At 45.5% G+C, this 20,247-nt stretch overlaps 1 protein-coding gene across 1 annotated transcript; it reads left to right on the top strand.

The window, feature by feature from the left end:
• Window positions 1-2,918: 2,918 nt before the first annotated feature.
• LOC114501567 (caspase-14-like) lies at window positions 2,919-20,247 on the top strand. The gene is made up of 7 exons (XM_028518195.2): window positions 2,919-3,467; window positions 4,819-4,871; window positions 6,185-6,334; window positions 9,728-9,953; window positions 10,425-10,541; window positions 16,543-16,652; window positions 19,393-20,247. Exons 1-7 carry the CDS (start codon window positions 3,107-3,109, stop codon window positions 19,492-19,494), a joined length of 1,119 nt encoding a protein of 372 aa, XP_028373996.1. The 5' UTR covers window positions 2,919-3,106; the 3' UTR covers window positions 19,495-20,247.

Below are 20,247 nucleotides of genomic sequence, written 5' to 3'. Positions count from 1 at the left end.
TGCTCACTCAGTGGCATCTACGGCCCCCACTGACTAGTACAGTGAAGGTGTCATTGTTCACACGTGTGCATTCCAGTCCACTCTCCTTGGCTGTCAGGTTGCATTTGATGTTGTGCGAACTGTTCTCATTATATTAATGACGGTTTGACTTTTTCCGGACACACTTCATACATTTTCATTTCTGTTGCAGAAGTAGGTTAACATAATACAAATAATATAGTAATTAATAAATAATACGAGAGTAAGCTCATGTACTCACAAACGTAAACCTCCCTTTGCCTACTCCTGTATGCCTAGGAATGCTGTTGTTGGATCATGAGTTAACTACGTTAATCATTTGAGAAACTACCAAACTTTTCTAAAGTGGCCGCACCGTTTCACACTCCCAGCAGCAGGGCATAAGGATTCCAGTCTCCCACAACCTCCTCAACACTTGTTACTGTCTCTTTGATTTACTACAGCCATTCTAGTGGGTACCTGTGTTTCTCTATTAACTTTCAAGTTTAGGGAAGGGCCATTACTTGATCCAAGCAGCAGGAAGAGGAAGTTTGAACTGTGACCCAGGCTGCCCAGTTATTAGACACGCTTGAAATTGTGTAGAAAGTAGGGATGGTAATATCGTAACGCTAGGGTGATGGTAAGGGTTGAATGAGCAAATTAGTTTCCTAGGGCTGCCAAAACAAATGAGCACAAACAGGGTGGTTTCTGACAACAGAAACTTACTCGGTCATAGTTCAGGATCCCGCAAGTCTAAATCAAGGGGTCAGCAAAGCCATACTCTGTGGGCTCTAGTTCCTTGTCTCCAAGCTTGAGGAGGGAGGAGGAAGAGGAGAGAAACATCAATCAGTTGCCTCTGGAGTGCACCCTGACCAGGGATGTAACCTGCAACCTAGTCAGGTGCCCTGACTGGGGATTGAACCTGGGTTGAGGGAACTGCCCCCCAACCAACTGAGCTACAGTGGCCTCCATCTTCATTGGGTTACATCTACAAAGACCCTGTTTCCAAATCAGGTCATTAGAAGACCGGGGTTAGGACTTGAACATAAATCAACCCAGGACACATGTTAAGTTCTGTAATTTACATGTGTTAAGTTTATACTTTAGGTTTTAGGTTAAAATTCCCTATTCAAAAAAAGTTACATGGGGAGAATAGGTGAGGATAATAAGATGCTCAGCTCGTAGTGGCCCCCAAGTCCCCAGACTGGAAATGGTGTGCTGGACGGGAATGAAGGGAAGGCAGGGTAGCACAAACACTGGTCAGAGTGGCTGCCTTCTAAGAACTTAGACTCAGCTAGCGTGCTCAGGTCTTCTCTCAGGGCCTGTTCAGTTTCCTTCCTTCCTTACCTTGGGTGGGTAGAGCCTGATGTCAGTGAGGCCCCTGGTGGGGGGGTTGGCAGGGTTGAGGCCCAGAGGTGTGGGTTTCATCCCAGTTCAGATTTCCCCATCTTACACTTGGCTGGTGAGTTTCAGCTACCCGAGACTCTTCTACGTCCTATATTTGTTCTTTTTTAGGGCAAATAGTCATAGGATTGGGGAAATTTCTGATTTCCTGCAAACATCCGGTAAAACTGAAGTTTGCCTTTGGGAACCCTGGTTCCAGAGTCAAGTAACCCTGAGGTCTGCATATCCCAGGCCCTCAGGAATCTGTTTTTTTTCTGTCCTGCAGTCTCCCACGAGCATTAAGCTTCAGACAGGAAGTGGCTGGTGAGCGCCTGGCTTTGTAAACATCGCTCAGTGCCTTTTTTAAAAAAATAATAATTTATTCTTAAGAGCCTCCCAGCAAATTCTTTAGAGGCGGGGCTTAGTGGGAGGAAACAGCCATCTGGCAACTAGAGGGAGGGCAAGGCCTCGCAAGCCCGAGCCAAAAGGGGAATGCCGAGCTTTCAAGCTGCTGCTACCCTCCGTCTCCAGAAATACATTGGGAAATATTTCAAACAATCACACGAGTGGAGTGAATGGCACATTGGCCTTTCATTCACATCACTCAGATGAAACAATTGTCAGGGTTTTGCCACTCCTGCTTGCCTTGCCACTCTTGCCCCACTTTGTTTTGTGAAGCTTTGAAAAGCAGATCCCAGACATCAAACCTCTCACCTCTCCATAATCCAATGTGTATCTCTGAACGCTATGGACATTGTTCTTACCGAACTGCAGTTATCACCCCACGTGGGATAAGTAAGCAGATTTTTTTTTTTTTGCATATCATGCAATATGCAGCCCATAGTCACATTTCTTTGTCTCAAAAATGTTCACGGTTCATTTGAATCAGGATTCAAATAAGGTGTTGAGGTTCTTTCACCAGCGGTTCTAAAGGGTGAATAATTTGGGGGTAAACCATGATTAGAGTGAGTCAGTCCTGTGGGCCTAATCAAGCTGGGAAACCTAGCAACCAGGACTCTGGGGGTCTCAAGCTGAAATCCGCTCAGCAAGGCAATGCCCCTCCGCTCCCGCCCTCCCCCTCCCCCTCCCCCAGGCTGAGCAGTGTGCACTAACTTCTCAGCTTTTGTCACCACGCAGTCTCCCAAAAATGCTGGTTGAACGCAACGGGCCTGTAGGTGTTATTTCAGCTTCCAAGTTCTAGCTCCTTGGGAACCACTGGCTCGGGCAGCTGATCAACACTCCGGAGTCTCAGATCGGTGGTTCTCAAACTTGGCAGCCCATTGGAATCACCTGGAGAACTTTAAAAACAACGGATGTCTGGGTCTGATTCTAATACTTTAGCCTAGATTGTGGCTTGGGCACGAGAAGTTTTAAAAGTTCCCCAAGTAAGCCTAACGCGCGGCCCAAAGCAGAGACAGAGCAGCGCCGCACGGCCGGGGATTCACCCTTCACCGCCCCCAACAGGAGCTCCAAGGGTTAAGCAGGAGGGCCTTGCGCCGGCGGGAGAAAGTGGGGAGCGGGGTGGGGGGCGTGGCTGAGGGCGGGGCCGGGGCGGGGCCCAGCAGCGGCCCGGGCTTAAAGACTGCGGGAGGCGCGGGAGCCTAGCGACGGACAGAAGACCCAAGGACCGGGCACCCGAGCGGGAACTTCTCTTCAGAACAAAGCGGAAAGTTGGAGGGCGCCAGAGGCGCGGGGCTGCGGCCTGCCTGCATTGGTCCAGCGGGCGATGGAGGGAAGCCTGGGGGTCCGCCATTTCTCGTCCTCCGGAGGCCCCGGGGCGCCTCCGAAGACCGCGCAGGCCACGGAGGAGATGCAGAAGCTGACCCTGGACATGAAGGAGACCCTGGACGTGTTGACCCCGCTGGAGCTGCGTAGTTTCCGCGACCTCCTCAAAAAGCTGGACGAGGAGCCGCGCGTGACCCAGGTGCAACTGGAGCTGGAGGGCGACAGCACCTGGAAGCTGGCCCGGCTCCTCGCCAAGCAGTACTACGCGTCGGCGCCGCGCGTCCTCACCAAGGTGCTGCAACAGCTGCCCCGCGCCGACCTGCTGCCGCGCTGGGAGAGCGGCCCCGCCGCCAACGGCCCGGGTGAGCGCCGGGATTCCCGGGCTGGGAGCACTGGCGGGAGGTGGCCCTGGGGCTGCGGGTGGTTTGGCACCGCGGCTAAGAGATTTGTGTGCGGGTCCCTTGGGGCTGCTCGGTGCCCAGCGGAGCGGCTGGAAGGAGTCACGCGAGCAGGGAGGGTGCGAGCTTCGAGGGAACCATTGCATGTGCGGCGGGAGGTGGGAGTCCCGGGGTACACGAGCCGGATAGTCACCATTTCCAGGCTAGTTGGAGACATTGGCCAGTTGGAGAGGAGCCACAGGGATCTACTAGTTCGTTTTGAGGTGGGCTCAGAAGTCAGGTCGATTCAGCAGGCCTGAGATGCATTTTTAACAAATACCTCCCAGTGTTATGATATGGCAGGTTTTTAGATGATACCGTGAGCAACCCGGGGTGGGAATCCCCTCTGCCATATCTCCAGTGGGCGTTTGGGGGAGAGGGTCCTCTCCTCCTCGCACACCGTTAGCCCACTTGCCATAAATCTGGGGAGATGTGGCTTAGGATGAAGAAATGCAGTAGGTAACAGGTTGAGGAAGATTAGCCCCTTCTGCCATTTATTACATGTTTGTGTGTATAATGTATAAAATGTACTGTCAGTGGCACGTGCCCTCAGCCTGCTTATGACCTGGTGGAGTTCTGAGGTGTGTAGTTGTTGCCGATCTTTGTAGCTTGGTAATGGATGAGGACTGGGACCGCTCACAGAGGAGGCCTGCAGGCGCCCTACTGCCCCAGTGAGCCTGGGGTGATCCCTTTGTTCACTGCACCTGCACAGCCTGACCATGCCCCTGCTGTTCTTTGTTTGTGTATCACACGTTTATAGCCCTTTAGGGCTGTGACTCACTCACGCTTGGCAGAGTGTTTCATTTTTTTTCTTCCTTTTTTTCTCAGATTCGTCCAAACTACACAATGCCATGGCTACTACACACTCTAGGCCAATATGTCTTTGAATTGCGTGCTAAGATATTCTGCTAAATAAAAAAAAGTAAAATAGGGTCTAGTTCTTTTACTTCATCTGTCTCCTCTTCAGTGATGGATGTCTTGTCTATTTTCCAGGAAGTGCATGTGCCTAAGGTCAGTTAGCCCTTGTTCATCTCTGGCCTCCGGCTTTCTGCCCCCGAGCCTGCCTGGGGTCTAAGGGACTTCTCTCTTAGATTTTTAGCCTCGAGCGTTTGGGAGGGGGTGGGTGTTTCTGATCCAAGGAAACTGTTCTAAAATGAAATCCAAGGCTGCTGGACCCAAAAACACAAGAGGCCATTGAAGTCCTCAGGGGAAGTGAGATTAAAAAGAAAAATAATAATGCTCGTTTTCTGTCCTCTTTCCATGAAAATTCATTCAGTGATCCCAAGAAAACGTGCAAGGAGAAGCCATGAGTATGAGGACGGCGATCTGGTAAATATCCTGACTCTTACTTCAGTACTGCATCCCGGTTAGTAAAATCCGTATTCAGCCACCACTCGAACGTTTGGGGTGCTGTTCCCGTTGGGTAAAAGATGGCAGACTGCCTGCGTGCTTGTCTCTGGTGGTCAGATCTCACTGATCTCGGTCTTAACAGGAAACGCTAAACAGTAGCCAGTTAAAAGCGCTGTGTGTGCATTGACCAGAATCTGTTACTATCTCCACTTTACAAATCAAGAAAAGCCAGGCGCTGGAGATAAAACACTGTTTCCCCGGTCTTAGGGTTTGTTTGTTTTTTGAAGTTTTATTATGGATATTTTAAAGATATACCAAGTACAGGGGCTGGAAAAATGAATCCTCCAAAACGGCAGTCCAACATACTTATCACCCAGCTTCAACAATTGGTAACATAATGGCCAGTCTTGTTTCATTTGCTCCCCCTCCCAAGTATCTTAAAGCAAATCCGGACATCATGTCACCTGCATCTGCATATACTTATCTTACTTAGTATGTATCTCTGAGAAAGACTTTTTTCAAAACAGAATCATAATGCCCTTCTTGTACCTAAAACAAACTCCTTACGCCTGGTGAAGGTACAGGCAGCGTTCAGATTCTCTTGGCCGGTTCCCACGTGTCTTACAGTTCGTTTGTTGGAATCAGAACTCTGGTCTACACACTTGCATTTGACTCTTAAGACTCTTAATTTAGAAAACTTCTTTAACCTTTGTGTAGTTGTTTACTTGTTGAAGAAACCAGTCTATCTGTCCTGTAAAATGCCCCACTTTCTGGATTTTGATGGCTGGAACCCTGTGTCATCATTGACCCCTTTCCTCTCTCTGCCCTGTGTCTTTAAACTGGTAGTCGTGGCTATCTATAGGAACATTCTGAGATTGGCCTACGAGTCCAGATCTGAGAAAGGTATTTGAAAGGATTGTAAACCAAATCAGCCTCCCCTCCAGAACTGCCAGCAGAGGCCGTCGGTGTTGTGTTCCTGGTCTGAACCCAGAAACCTCACCATTAATCCCAGAAGAAACTCCTCGCTGGGTATATACACTTGACCCTTGCACAGCACGGGTTGGAACTGCGAGGGTCCACCCACAAGGGAGTTTTCAGTTGACCAGCGCAGTTCCAGCCGGCGTTGTTCGAGGGTCCACGTGGTTGGCTGTACTTACAGGCGGGTTTTCCACTGAGCAGAGGGTGGCTGCCCCTGACCCCCTCGCTGTTCAGTGGGTCAGCTGCATAGGGGTATTTGGCTCTCTGAGTGTGGTTTGGTCTGAGTCCTGTTTCTTGGCTTTGCTGGAAAACAGGACCTTTACGACCTGAGTGGCCTCCGGAAGGCTTTCCTCATGTGCGTGAAGAAGACCAGGCCGGGGGCCAGCCGGGACGTGGAGCTGATGGAGCAGTGGCTCGGCCAGTGCCTGTTCGAGCACACACAGTGCATCGACCCCGGCAAAAAGGTAATGAACGAAAAATAAAATTGAACCATAGTGGGTTGGATTTTATAACCGTCCTTCCTCTTTTTTTTTTGGAAAAAAAAATTAAGTTTTAGTCCCTGCTGAGAGTCAGGACCTGCTGTGCAGGACCTGTATGTCCTGATGAAATTCTTTATACTTTTGGAACCTGAAGTGCGTGATACCCCAGCTCCGTGTCAGGGCCAGCAGGACCTCTTGAGCGTTGGTTTTAGCTGGAGCTGTGCAGTTGAAGAGGGAAAGGGATCTTAAGAAGGCGTCCTAAGCAATGTGGGCAAGGAGGCCCAAGGATGACCAGAGTGGGCAAGGTCCAGGGAGTCTGGGAAAAGGGACGACCAAGGAAACAGCTTTAAGAGGTCCGCAGGGGGCCAAGCCAGAGGGATTCCAGCAGTGGGAGCCCGAGGGCTTTGAGAAGTCCTCATGGGACGGACTTGGAACCATACGATGGGTCACGAGAGGGTTGTGGAGAGACCTGGGCAGAATTGCTTTGTGAGACTTAACTAGATGACATAAGGAAAAAAAAAAAAAAAAAGACTGAGTGGTGGGGGCAGGGTGAGAACTCCATTTGATCTCTCTGATCCTAGTTCAATCATGGCCTTGACCTGCCCGTATTTTGGGACAAGGACACAGGAAAGCCCTTCAGGATCCCAGGAGTCTCACTGCTCGTGCACATCAAGGAACAAACAGTGCAGCGAAGGGCTGTGAGTGCAGTGTGGACTGCCAGGGTTGAATCCTGTCGCTTACTGGTTGGGTGACCTTAGATCTGGTTCTCCGCTGAAGGTGACGTTGTCCCCCAGAGGACATTTGGCAATGTCGGGAGACACTTTTGGTTGTCACAACTGGATATGCTAATGGCATCCGGTGGGTAGAAGCAAAGAATTATCTGGCCCCAAACGTCACTAGTACCATGGTTTTAGGAACCCTGCCTTAGAGTCATTGACTGCTTAGAGTAATTGGCCACCTCCTGTGTTCCCAATTTTTTTCTGCTTCAATTCTTTTTAATATGTTCTCCTATTTTATAGGAGCTAATTGAGTTAATTGAGTGAGTTTCTTGTCTCTGCCATGGGGGTGGCGAGGGTGAGTTGTCAATATCTTGTAGGGCGGCTGGCTGGGAGGATGGAATGAACTTCCAGGTGTAAAAGGTCTCAGAATAGTAGCTGGCTTGTAGTTAAGTGCTCAGTAAATTTCAGGGTTTTTTTTTTAATTATTTCAAAGCTAAGAACAGACTCCTTCATTTCCCCCCACCAAGGATTGTACTAGAATCTCTTTCCTATTACATGATTTTTAATCAAGTCCCTTCCGTGTAGGTGAAAGATATTGCTAATATTCTTCTGGTTTATTCTCTCAAAAATCCAGAAATGACCCCTTTCTCTACATCCTGTTGACATTTATTTATAAATATTTAGCAATCTCCCTGACAAAAGCATTTTTACATTTCACTTAAAACGTGCTGTTTTAAGTTTCACTTTCTAAGTCATTAGTTTGGTTGAACAGCATTGTGTTCTTTGGCCTGTTCCGACTGGGTTTTCTTTTTCTTACACTAGTTATTTTCCTGAACATTATTCGTTTACAAAATCTAGTGCAAATATTTTTTTCCTACTCTGTTACTTGCCTCGTGACTTTTCATTGTTTTAAGTCATAGGGAAGTCTTTTCATTTTTGTGAGTAAACTGGTTAGTCTTCCTGTTTGTCAGCTCTTGGTTTTCGTGTTGTTGTTTTTTTTGTTTTTTTTTTTTTTTTTAGTTTGTACATTTTTTTTACAGATTTTATTTATTTATTTTTAGACAGGGAAGAGAAGGAGATAGAGAGAGAGAGAAACATCAATGTGCAGTTGCTGGGGGTTATAGCCTGCAACCCAGGCATGTACCCTGACTGGGAATCAACCTGCGACACTTTGGTTCGCAGCCCGCGCTCGATCCACTGAGCTACGCCAGCCAGGGCTGGTTTTCGTGTTTTGATTAAACCCCATGCCTTCCCACTTTAAAAAAAAATTCAGATGATTTTTCTGTAGTTTTAAAAATAGTTGAAGGTTTACCTTCTGCCTATAATTTTACTTTTGTAAGAGTGTTGGTATAGGGGGTCTAGCTAGATTTCCAAATGGAAAATCAGTCATCTCAACATTTATCAAATGTTCCATCCTTTCCCCACATTAAAAATTCTGCTGTTATCATGAACTTAATTCCTATATCATAATATTTGAATAGATTTCGGGATTCTAAAATATTCCATTCATATATTTGTTTATAGTTATGCCAGTATTTTCACTGTTCCCCCTCACCCCCCCACGATTTTGTAGTACTTTTTGGTATTTGATAGGACCTAATGCCTACCCACTTTGTGTTTTTCTTCTGAATGTTCTTGGTATTCTTGAGAATGATCTGTTCTCTATGGCCTTGAGAATCGTCTGGTTCCGTTGACAGGCATCCTTTGGGATTTTGATTGACATGGCATTGACCGGAGATTAATCTGGAGGGAATTAGCATATTAGCAAATTAGCATATTAGCAGTATTGAGTCATCTCAGAAGCTTTGGCATGTCATGGCTTGTGCATGTGGCCTCCTCGGCAGTTTTTTTGTGGTTTTTCTCATTTAGGCAATGTGTGTTCCTTGTTAGGCTTTTCCCCCCTCGGCTATTTTAGTTTTGTGGTGACTGCAAATGGGATCCCCGCTGTTCCATTATGTGGCTTAAATGATTATTGCTGGGTACTTGGGGGAATGCAGATTTCTGTGTTCATCTTGTGTCCTTTTAACCTGATGATCTCTAATGCTAATAGTTTCTTAGTTGATTTATTTTATATTTCTAGATAGTCATGATGTCTCTCTATATAAAATGTGTTTTGGCCCTTTGTTTCCAATATTTAAACTTTATTTTATTTTTACTTTACTCCACTGAGATGGGTAGGATCATTATTATACCATATCTGGGAGTGGACAGCAGCCACCTGTGTGATGGATTTTGATGACATCTGCTGACAGACTCCTCCCTTCCCTTCCCTTCCCTTCCCTTCCCTTCCCTTATGGAGGCTGTTTATTTTATAAAATAATTTTTATATATTAAAGCAAGTTCATGATAAGATTTAAATACGTTCACCCTTTGGGGAACGGTAATTCTGTTGTATTTCATGGTAGACGATCAGAAATGCCCTAATTTGGTCAAACCAGAACCGGTAGCACAAGAAGAAATCAAACATGCTCTGAGGGCAACCACAGGGGAGTGACCACTCAAGAAACGAATATGTACCTCATACTACCTCTGCCAGAGACGGAGGTATTTGCATAATTATCATCTCATTGGATCACCTCGTGGTAAAGGGGCCGCCTCTGGTGTTCCCGAGTTTTTTCCTGCCCTTCAATTCTTTTTCGTATGTTCTCCTATTTTACAGGAGTTAATTGACCGACTAACTTCATTTCGTGATGGATTAAATGAAATTAAAGATGAAATTAGCTGTTGCCTTGTCACTCTTATGTCCCATGGAGAAAACGGCTTTATTAAAACGACAGATGATGAGAAAGTCAGCCTGGAACTCATTTTCGACATGTTTAATAATAAAAACTGTCCAGCACTGCACGAGAAACCCAAGATCTTTATAATCCAGGCCTGCAGAGGAGGTGAGTGGAGGCTTCCTGGGACTTGTCATGTTCCCAGAGAATTCTCACCCTGATGATAGAAGAAAAATAAGTTTAAAGATATATGTGTGTAGATAATATATATTAAATTACAGGGCCCTTAGCCAATGTAACTTCAGTCATGTAGTATCCTAGGGACTTTGAGCTGGGAGGAAGGGATGGATGGAAAACTTACCTGGGACAGAACAGCTAACTTGGGCCGAGGAACGAACCAAGTCACCGACTTCAAAGGGTAGGTCTGGGAGCCTCAAATTCTGAGAGAGGTGTGTGCAGTTGTCAAGGGACCTCCCACCATCCCTGTGATTCCAGGTGGCTTGTGGGACTGACATCCGACTTAGTTTTCTGTGCACGTTTGTCTCTCGTGGACATACCAGCTTGTGATGACTTTCATTAAGGGGTGCTGGTGTCGGTGATGAATTATTGTCGTGTGTCTCTTCATTCCTCAAAAACTAGACAGAAGAGATAGCGGCGTTGAAACAGACGATGAGCCCATGGACTCGGATGACATATCCGAGAAGAGGAGGCTGCCCACGTTCAGTGATTATTTCATCATCTATCCTACCCAATCAGGTGAGACCGCCTCTGCCGGAGAGTTTCCGTCATTCCTCATGATTTTTAAAATCTTTTTTAAAAAACTGAACTGTGCTTTCCCAATTGATGTTTATTTATAAGAAGTTTTTTTTTTTTCAGTTAAAAATATGTTTTATTGATTTTAGAGAGAGAGAGAAAGGGAGGGAGAGAGAGAAACATCAATTGGTTGCCCACCACACGTGCCTTGGTCAGGGATCGAACCCGCAACCTCAGCAGGTGCTGTGATGGGAATTGAACCCCTAGCCTTTTAGTGTATGGGACTATGTTCTAACCAACTGAGTCACACTGGCAAGGGCTAAAGGAGAAATTTTTGTTAACTCCTTCATCGCCCTTCAAAAATGGTTCCTGCCCTGGCCGGGTAGCTCAGTTGGTTGGAGCATCATCGTGGTATGCCTGGGTTGTGGGTTCAATCCCCAGTCAGGGCACACATAGGAATCAACCAATAATTTAATGTTTTTCTCTTTCTTCTCCCCCTCTCCCTCCTTCCCTTCCCCCCCCCCCCACCTTCTCTCTCTCTCTTTCTCTCTCTCTCAAATCAATTTAAAAAAGTGGTTCCTACTTTCAGAAATGGCAGGTTGGCGTCTTATTATTTATTCCTTCCAGGAAGATATGACCTCTTAGCAAAGTACCACAAAGTAAATAAAATCATTGGTTCTCATGGGAAAATGATGTTGGCCCAAAAGCTAGCTCTGCAACTGGCTATCTTTGAGACTTTCAATATGTTTTTAGCCTCTAGATATTTGTTTATTCATATAAAATGAAAATGATAAAATCGACCCATGTCATTAGGATATTATGTAAATTAAATTATGTAATGCAGGTATTGTGCTTATCATAACAGTAGGCATAATAAATATCAAAAATGAGCTACTATTATTACTAATATATTATGCTAATAACATTATCATTATTATTAGTAATACCATTACTAATAAGTTAAAGTCCAAAGAATCTTATGTGCTAGAGGGGTGGACTTGCCAGGAAAATATAGAGAAGTTGTAAGTAAGTGGTCAAGGGCATTTATTTAACTGTTGTTGTATTTTTTTTAAAGATTCTATTTATTTATTTATTTATTTATTATTTAAAATATTTTATTTATATTTAAGAGAGGGAGAGAAATATAATGTGTGGTTGCTTCCCGTGCAACCCCTACTGGGGACTTGGCTTGCAACCCAGGCATGTGCCCTGACTGGGAATCGAAACAGCGACCCTTTGGTTCACAGGCTGGTGCTTGATCCACTGAGCCAACCAGCCAGGGCTATTTAGCTGTTTTTATCTTGACCTTCTTCAAAAACGATTAAGGCAGTTTAAAAATAAATAAATAAATATCCAGAAAGTATTCAGCCATGTAATATGTAAAATAGAGACATTTAATGAAGATAATAAGATACAAGAATCATTGTACATGAGACAATGATGCCTCAGTCCCCTTCACAGTAGGTACCTTGGGACCTCACACAGTTCTCCCAATTGCCATCAGCTGCCCTGTCATATTTTCCTGAATCTCATCTACAGTCTGAAATCTCTTTCCTTTCAAAGGTGCTTTTAGTTTGGGGGCAAGCCGGAAGTTGCAGGGGGCCATATCTGGGCTGTAGTGGGGCTGAGTCACCTGGGTGATTTGATGTTTTGCCAAAAAATCTGCCGGAGACATGATGCATGAGTGGGTGCGTTGTTGTGATGAAGCTGCTAATCACTAGTTGCCCATACCAGAATCTTTCTGAATCACCCGAATAATTTCCGCAGAGGAAAATTCAAGCTTAACGTGAAATCTGATGCAGATTCGTTGCTCTACTAGCTCAGTCATTTTGAATGTGACAGCCACACAGCACACATGCTCACTGAGCGGTGTCTGCCGCCCCCACTGACCAGTACAGTGGAGTCATCATTGTTCACACACGCACATTCCAGTCCACTCTCCTGGGCTGCCAGGTTACGTTGACGTCACACAAATTATTCTCGTTATAGTAACAATGGCTGGGCTTTTCCCAGACAGACCTCATATATATTTGCAGTTCAAGATAAAATTTTAGTGGAGAAACAGAAAATGAAACGTAGTGAATGGTGAGACATTAAAAATGTCCTTGGGTCCTTAAGTGCTGCAAAAGAGATGAAAGCATATGTCCTCATAGTCATTTGCATGTGGATGCTCATAGCAGCTTTATTTGAATAGTCAGAAACTCTGAATAACCCAGAGGGCCAGCAAATCATGGTGTATCATACTTTGAAAAAGAAATGAGCTCCCAATACATGCTATAACATGGACGAAAATAGTAACGCTGACAGAAAGAAACCAGGTAAAGTAAGTACTGTCGGATTCTGTGCTTATAAAGTTGTAGACGGTGCAAAGAAATCTAGACGTAGTGACAGAAGGCAAGTGAGTGGTGTGGGGCAGAGGATGAGGGGGAGAGAAGGGCCACAGAGGTCACAAGGTCACTGGGGGGTGATTGGTATATTCATTATCATTGTTGTGATGGTTTCACAGAAGCTTACATATGTTAAAACTTATTAAATTGCATACTTAAAATATATGTGCATGATTACTAGTTATTAATTATACTTTAATAAAGCTGTAAGATTTTTTTTATTTACTGATTTTAGAGAGAGGAAGGGAGAGAGGGACAGATTGAGAAACATTGATTTGTTGTTCCACTTCTTGATGTATTCACTGGTTGATTCTTGGATGTGCCCTGACCAGGGATTGAACCCACAATTCCACAATTTTGGAGTATTGGGTCCATGCTCTAACCAATTGGCTACCCTGGCTACCCAGGCAGGGCCTAATGCTGTGAGATTTTTTTTTTTTTAAGATGTAGAGAGGGGAAGGGAGGGAGAAAGAGATGGAGAGAAACATCAATGTGTGATTGTTTCTCGCTCACTCCATCCTGGGGACCTGGACCACAACCCAGGCATCCGCCCAGACTGGGAATCAAACCAGCGACCCTTTGGTTCACAGGCTTGTACTCAATCCACTGAGCTACATACACCAGCCAGGGTAAAGCTGTTAAGATTTTTTAAAAGTTAGGTGTAATGCCCTGACCATCATGGCTCAGTTGGTTGGAGCATCTTTCGAAAGGTGGCTAGTTGTAGTGCCAGTCAGGGCACATGCCCAGGTTACAGGTTCGATTCCCTGTTGGGGCACATGCAAGAGGCAGCTGGTCAGTGTTGCTCTCTCACATCGACGCTTCTCTTTGCCTCCTCCCCTCTCTCTTGAATGAGAATAAAATGAGCCTTAAAAAAAAAGTTAGGTATAAGACAAGCATGCCTATGATCACCACTACTGTCTAACATGGCACAGGAGATCCTGGCTAATGCGTTAAGCTAAGGAAAAAAGGTACAGGATAAGTATTCTAGAAATCAATAGCTTTGAATATAGCTGCAATAATACCTTATAACATATAAAGAAAAGGACATTTTTTCTCATCTTAGTGAATGATGTCTCGAAATGACTAAAAAAGATAAGCAAGAACTTTGTTAGCAAATAATAAAACACTCCTGAAAAAGACACAAGGGAAGACCTGAGTAAGCGATGGGAAATGCCATGCTCGTGGATGGGAAATTTCAATACTGGGGAAACACTGACAGTTTTTTTCTAAGTCAGTCCATAAGTTGAATGCCAAAGTGTTTTCTCCCCCCATGGAATTGACAAACTAATCTGAACTGTTATCGAACAGTTAAGGGTCAAGACAAGAAACCTCAAAACTCTAATTCTGTCGAATGAATGAATTTTTTAACTATGTGCTGGCTCCTATATGTCTGAGGGCTAGAGATTCAGGAAGGAACAAAGGAGCTAAAAGTCTCGGCCTCCATTCAGTGTACCTTCCAGTGGGGGAGACAGACAGGAGACCCACAGTGAAAAGAGGGATTGTGTTCCCTTATGATTCCATTCGCATCAAGTTCCGAAACAGGCTGTGCTAATCTGCAGTGTAGGGAGTCAGGATATGGCGTGCCCCTGGGTGTGCAGAGTGCTTGGACTGGTAATGACCAGAGTGGGCCACAAGGGGCGTCTGTGAGTGGTGGACCGCCTTGTTCCCTGAGGAGGGTGCCAGTTACATGGGTGTGTCCACTTTGTGAATACTGAGCTGTTACATACTCTTAACGCTTTGTGCACGGTTCCATGTGCTGGTTACCCTTCAGTGAACAGTATACAATTGTGTTAGGTGGTGGTAAGAGCTATGGAGAAGAACAATGCAGGAACAGGAGATTGGGGGTGTCAGGGGAGAGGGGCAGAGGTTGCAGTTTTTAAAAAAAGATGCGTAAGAGATGTCCCAGTTGAGAGGCTGATGATCTTGTAGAGACTCGAAGGATGTGAGAGAGTGAGCTCTGCAGACATTTGAGAGAATTGGTTTTGTAAAATAGGGATAACAGAACTCAGTGTCAGCCCGGGTGTGGACAGACAGACTGCTGGGGTGGAATAAAGCTGTAATTCCCCTCTAAGTGCTGCTTATTTTTTAAAAGATTTTATTTATTAATTTTTAGAGAGGGAAGGGAGAAAGAGTGAGAGAAACATCAATGTGCGGTTGCTGGGGGTCATGGCCTGCAACCCAGGCATGTACTCTAACTGGGAATTGAACCTGCTATGCTTTGGTTCGCAGCCCATGCTCAATCCACTGAGCTACGCCAGCCAGGGCTAAGTGCTGCTTTTACTGTATTCCTTAGGAATAACCTAACTATCTACCTGCAGGGGCCTGATGAAGTGAGCTATCGGGAAATCAGACAATATGACAAAGAAGCCATTACTAGTCGGTGGTGAAAGAATGGACCACTCAATAAACAGGGCTGAGAAAATGGCTCCTCACTGGGGAAAACACACTTTATCTTCAGGTGTCAGTTCATTGTATCTTTAATCACGTGCCGTCTCTGTAGTTATATTTCTTTCCTTATCTTTAATATTTGTGTCATCCTACTTTTTATTCTTGGTCATTTTTTTCCCAAGGGTTTATTTATGTCATTAAGAACCCATTTGTAGTTTTCTTTAAAATATTTTTTATTTATTTATTTTTAGAGAGGGAAGGGAGGGAGATAGAGGTAGAGGTAGAGAGAGAGAGAGAGAGAGAGAGGGAGGGAGAGAAACATCAATGTGCGGTTGCTGGGGGTCATGGCCTGCAACCCAGGAATGTACCCTGGCTGGGAATCGAACCTGCGACACTTTGGTTCCCGCGCTCCATCCACTGAGCTACGCCAGCCAGGGCAAGAACCCATTTGTAGTTTTCTTAATCCTCTCTGGTATTATGTCTCTTTTGATTTCATTAATTTTGGCTCATGTTTCCATTTTTCTCCATTTTTGGAAGGTTTATTCTACTCTTCCCAACTATTTTCGTTAGGACCTTGACTCATTATTTCATACCTTTTAAGAAAACATAAACATGTGCCCTGACTGGCATGGCTCAGTTGGTTGGGCATCCTCCTGCAAAGCAAAAGGCCGCCGGTTCGATTCCTGGACCAAACACGTGCCTCGGCTGTGGGTTCAGTTCCTGGTTGGGGCATGTAGGAGAGGTAGCCAATCAGTGTTTCTCTCTCACATGGGTGTTTTCCTCTCTTTCTCCCTCCCTTCCCAGAAATTCCATATGGGTGTATTTAGGAGTGTTTAGCTTAAAACGCTGTAATAAAAGTCAGCAATGAAAAAAGAGAGGAGGGATAAAATGAAGCAAGTGGCACCAGGAGAACCGCTGACTCTGAAGGATGATTATGTGGGCATTTGTTAAATTTGCTTTCTCCTTTTGTGTATATCTGAAAACCTGTATTTAAAAAATGCATATTAAAAGAATGCTGTATTGAGAGGTTTTGTGCTCTTGATCACACGAGTCCCCTTGGAGGCACAGGTGTGTGCCCGTGTCTGTCATGGCCCTGGACACACTTCTGCTAACGCAAGAGTGTTTCTGCGGTCTTGGTTCAAAGCCATTTTCTAGGCCCTAACTGTGGCCACCGAACAGTTAGGGCAAGCAGAGGAACATGGACACAACATTTTTGTTTTAATTTGTAGATCATGTTGCTTTACGGCACCCCCGCACCGGCTCCGTGATGATCCAAGCCATGACTGACGTCTTTGAAAAATATGGAAATAAGTGGCACATCGCTGACTTTTTCACCAAAGTAAGTGAATTCCAGGGGGCCGTGTAGTCCGCTCACTCTGAAGCTAATGCACTCGAAGGTTTTCATGACAGGATTGAGCTTAGCCATACAAGTTTTGCGTGAAGATACTGGGCTGATTTTGCGTGTAGAGCAGCAGTCCCCAGCCTTTTGGGTACCAGGGACCGGTTTCCTGGGAGACTTTTCCATGGAGGTGGGTGGGGGTGACACAAGAAGTGGAGCTCAGGCCACTCACCTCCTGCTGTGCATCCTGGCCCTGTTCCTAACAGGCTGTGGTCCAGTACCGGTCCGAAGCCTGGGGTTTGGGGACTCCCGGGGTAGAGGACCGTGGCAGTGTTGTTCAGAAGACACGGCTGAGCCACACACCAGGGGGAACTGATAGTGACACTTCCTGTTCATGGGTAACATGAGCGAGTGGGCTGTTAGGTGAGCTGGCCTCACAGCTCCCCTAGAGGAAGGGAGAACCTGAGGCTTCTTTGAAGACCAACACTGGCCCTGGTCTGCGTGGCTCAGTTGGTTGGAGCCGTCATCTTGTCAACCAAAAGGTCACAGGTTTGATTCCCGGACAGGGAACATGCCTAGGTTGTGGGTTTGGCCCTCAGTCGGGGCATGTACGAGAAAGCAATGGATTGATTTTTTTTCTCTCCTTCTCTTCCCCTCTCTCTAAAATAAATAAGCATGCCATCAGGTGAGGATAAAAAAAAACAATTAAGAATTAAAAAAAAAAGACGGACCCTGACTGGCAGGGGTCCCCCCAGCTGGTAGCCCACGGTTGGTGTTCACTGGGTGGACGAGAGGCTGAGAGTTGGAGCACGATCACACGGGGACCGCAGCCTGACGGTGGCCCGATTGCAGGGATTTATCATCAGGCTTGAAGCGTAATTCTCTTCTTAATCTGGGATTTTAATACCCAAAGAGAGGCAGTTAGAAAAGGTTGTAAATGAGCACATGAACAGCAATACTAACGTGGATGGCATGGCTCCCCCTGTGCTTTACAGATACTAATTATTTAGGTCTCCAGCCGCCCTCAGGCAGCCTGGGACTGCCTTCCACTCTCTCAGCTGCAGGGCTAGGGCGTGGCCGAGTTAGTTTCCAGGGTTCTTGTCCTAATCATTTATGCAGTAACCGATCCTCCCTTTCCCAAGGGATGGTAACTATTTTATTTCTTTAAAAGAAACCATTGGGCCCTGGCTGGCGTAGCTCAGTGGATTGAGTGCAGGCTGCGAACCAGTGTCCCAGGTTCGATTCCCAGTCAGGGCACGTGCCTGGGTTGCAGGCCATGACCCCCAGCAACCCCACATTGATGTTTCTCTCTCTCTTTCTTTCTCCCTCCCTTCCCTCTCTATAAATAAATAAATAAATAAATCTAAAAAAATAAAAATAGCACAATATTAAAAAAAGAAACTATTGTTAATACTTTACATACAACGCTTAACTTTCTTTTTTAAACACCTCATTTACATAAGCTCCTGGGAAAAAAATGTTAAAGGGAGGAACTACAGACCATTTGGATGGGGATTCCAACCATATTCCCAAATATCATTGATTGTTTGATTTTTCTCTTTAAAAAAATAGTTTCTTGTCAGTTTCTCATGCATATGTAATAATTAAGACAGATTTAACTAACTGTACATAGAAACCCATTTTAGCTTAATGCTCACTGAAAGACTGTTTTGCCGACTGATGTTTGCTAAGTCTTTACTGAACACCCTTTATTTTTGTTTTAATTCACCACATTAACCATGTTTAGGGATGCAGTTCAGTGGCATTAAGCACATTCACATGGTCTTGCAACCATGACCCCCAACCCTCTCCGGAACTTCCTCATCTTCCCCAACTGAAACTCTGCCCCATTGAACAGTAACTCCCCGTTTCTCCTCCCCGCCCCCAGCCCTGGCAGCCACCACTCTTCTTTCTGTCTCTGAATTTGACTACCCTAGGTTCCTCCTGTCAGTGGAATATTACAGTATTTGTCCTGTTGTGTCTGGCTCATTTCACTTAGCATAACACCCTTCTCCAATCATGTTGAAGCACGTGCCCGAATCTCCCTTCTTTATAAACACCCTTCATTCTTTAGGTTCTTGCTGAGTAGAGGCTGGTGAGAAAATGTGTAGAAGTAAGCCTTTGCATTAAAGGCACTTAGAGCTTAGTTAACAGGTGACAGATGTGCTTACAGCCAACCATGGAAGTGTACCGCTGTTGGATACTTTAGACGTAGCGTATTCCTATGCTTTCGGTTTTGTTTTTTTTTTAAGATTTTACTTATTTATTTTTAGAGGGCAAGGGAAGGAGAAAGAGAGGGAGAGAAACAGCAATGTGTGGTTGCCTCTCGCACGCCCCCGCTGGGGACCTGGCCTGCAACCTAGGCCTGTGCCCTAGACTGGGAATCGAACCAGTGACCCTTTGGTTCCCAGGCTGGCGCTCAATCCACTGAGCTACACCAGTGAGGGCGCAGTCTTACACTTTCATTGCACCATGAGTACCAGGCTCAGAAAGGGTTACTACCTGACCTGATATTACCCAGGGGCAAGCTTGAGACTGAGTCCAGGTCCACGAACTCTTCTTTTGACCAGTCCAGCGCTCTTTCCGTCTCAAAGTGCTACGCTCCAAGCACTTGTGGGGACATCTCCTTCCAATGCTGTTTGCACTGCTTTCCTGGTGAGGTCCCAATTCTGCCGTCTCATCCTGTGGGGTTTCCTGAAAGGCTTCATGCATTTGGACAGTCTGTGCTTTTCTGTTACAGGTGAATAACAAAGTGGTGCACACTAACTTTCATCTACGGGAGGAGCCCGTCAAAGTATCGCTTGTAATGGAATCGACGCTAACTAAATCCGTGTACTTTTGACATCAGGAAGATTTTAAAAATAAGGACTGCTTTGTAGCAGACTTTCTAAAGGAAGCTGAGTAGCATAGTATAAATGGTTATCATGTTGCATTATTTCTGTTATTAGTTGTATTTCTCCAGTTTGTTTTGTATATGTATATATTCTATGTATAGCTTCCTTCCACCCCGTGTAGCGAAGTCCTGTCTGTACCACGTCCTTTCTCTACACCACGCATTCTTCAGCGTGCAGCTGAATGGGGCCCAACCCACTGTGAAGAGAGCCTGTATATAGACTGGCGTTTTTAGAGTAACGGAATGTGGACTGAGCATGAGTTTCAATTGTAATTATGTTCTTATGTAACGTGGACTGTGTTTGGACCTCGGCTTCCGCATCTGTATAAAAGGAGATTTGGCTCAGCTGGCTGAGAACTCATCCCACTGGACCTCAGGGAACTCTGAAGTCTGAAAGGACTTGGCCGTGAACGTCCTGCAGATGCGACTGTCCTTAAACCCAGAGGTTCAAGGTGGCAGTTGCCTAAGACTGTTGGGCCTGTGTGAGAATGCGGGCATGAGGATGCTGTGAAGACTGAAGCACAACCCAGAATCCCAGGCCTATCTCGATTTCAAGGATAGTCATGTCCTTTCTGGTTAATGTGATTCCTTAAGCATACATACATGTAATTTAATGTTTAAGCATTTGAGTTCTGATGTTTGGTATTGATATATAACTTTAATTTTTGTATATAGCATTAAAATGTTTCCCTGGCTCATAAA

Source organism: Phyllostomus discolor, chromosome 7, assembly GCF_004126475.2.
Source record: "Phyllostomus discolor isolate MPI-MPIP mPhyDis1 chromosome 7, mPhyDis1.pri.v3, whole genome shotgun sequence".
Taxonomy (NCBI): domain Eukaryota; kingdom Metazoa; phylum Chordata; class Mammalia; order Chiroptera; family Phyllostomidae; genus Phyllostomus; species Phyllostomus discolor.
The sequence above is the reverse complement of the archived record's forward strand: the minus strand, read 5'-3'. Positions and strand labels throughout refer to the sequence as shown.

Coding starts and splice junctions, on each gene's coding strand:
- LOC114501567 (XM_028518195.2), top strand. CDS start 3,107: ATGGAGGGAAGCCTGGGGGTCCGCCATTTCTCGTCCTCCGGAGGCCCC. Junction 4,872..6,184: donor AGTATGAGGACGGCGATCTG/GTAAATATCCTG, acceptor GCTGGAAAACAG/GACCTTTACGACCTGAGTGG. Junction 16,653..19,392: donor TCGCTGACTTTTTCACCAAA/GTAAGTGAATTC, acceptor TTTCTGTTACAG/GTGAATAACAAAGTGGTGCA.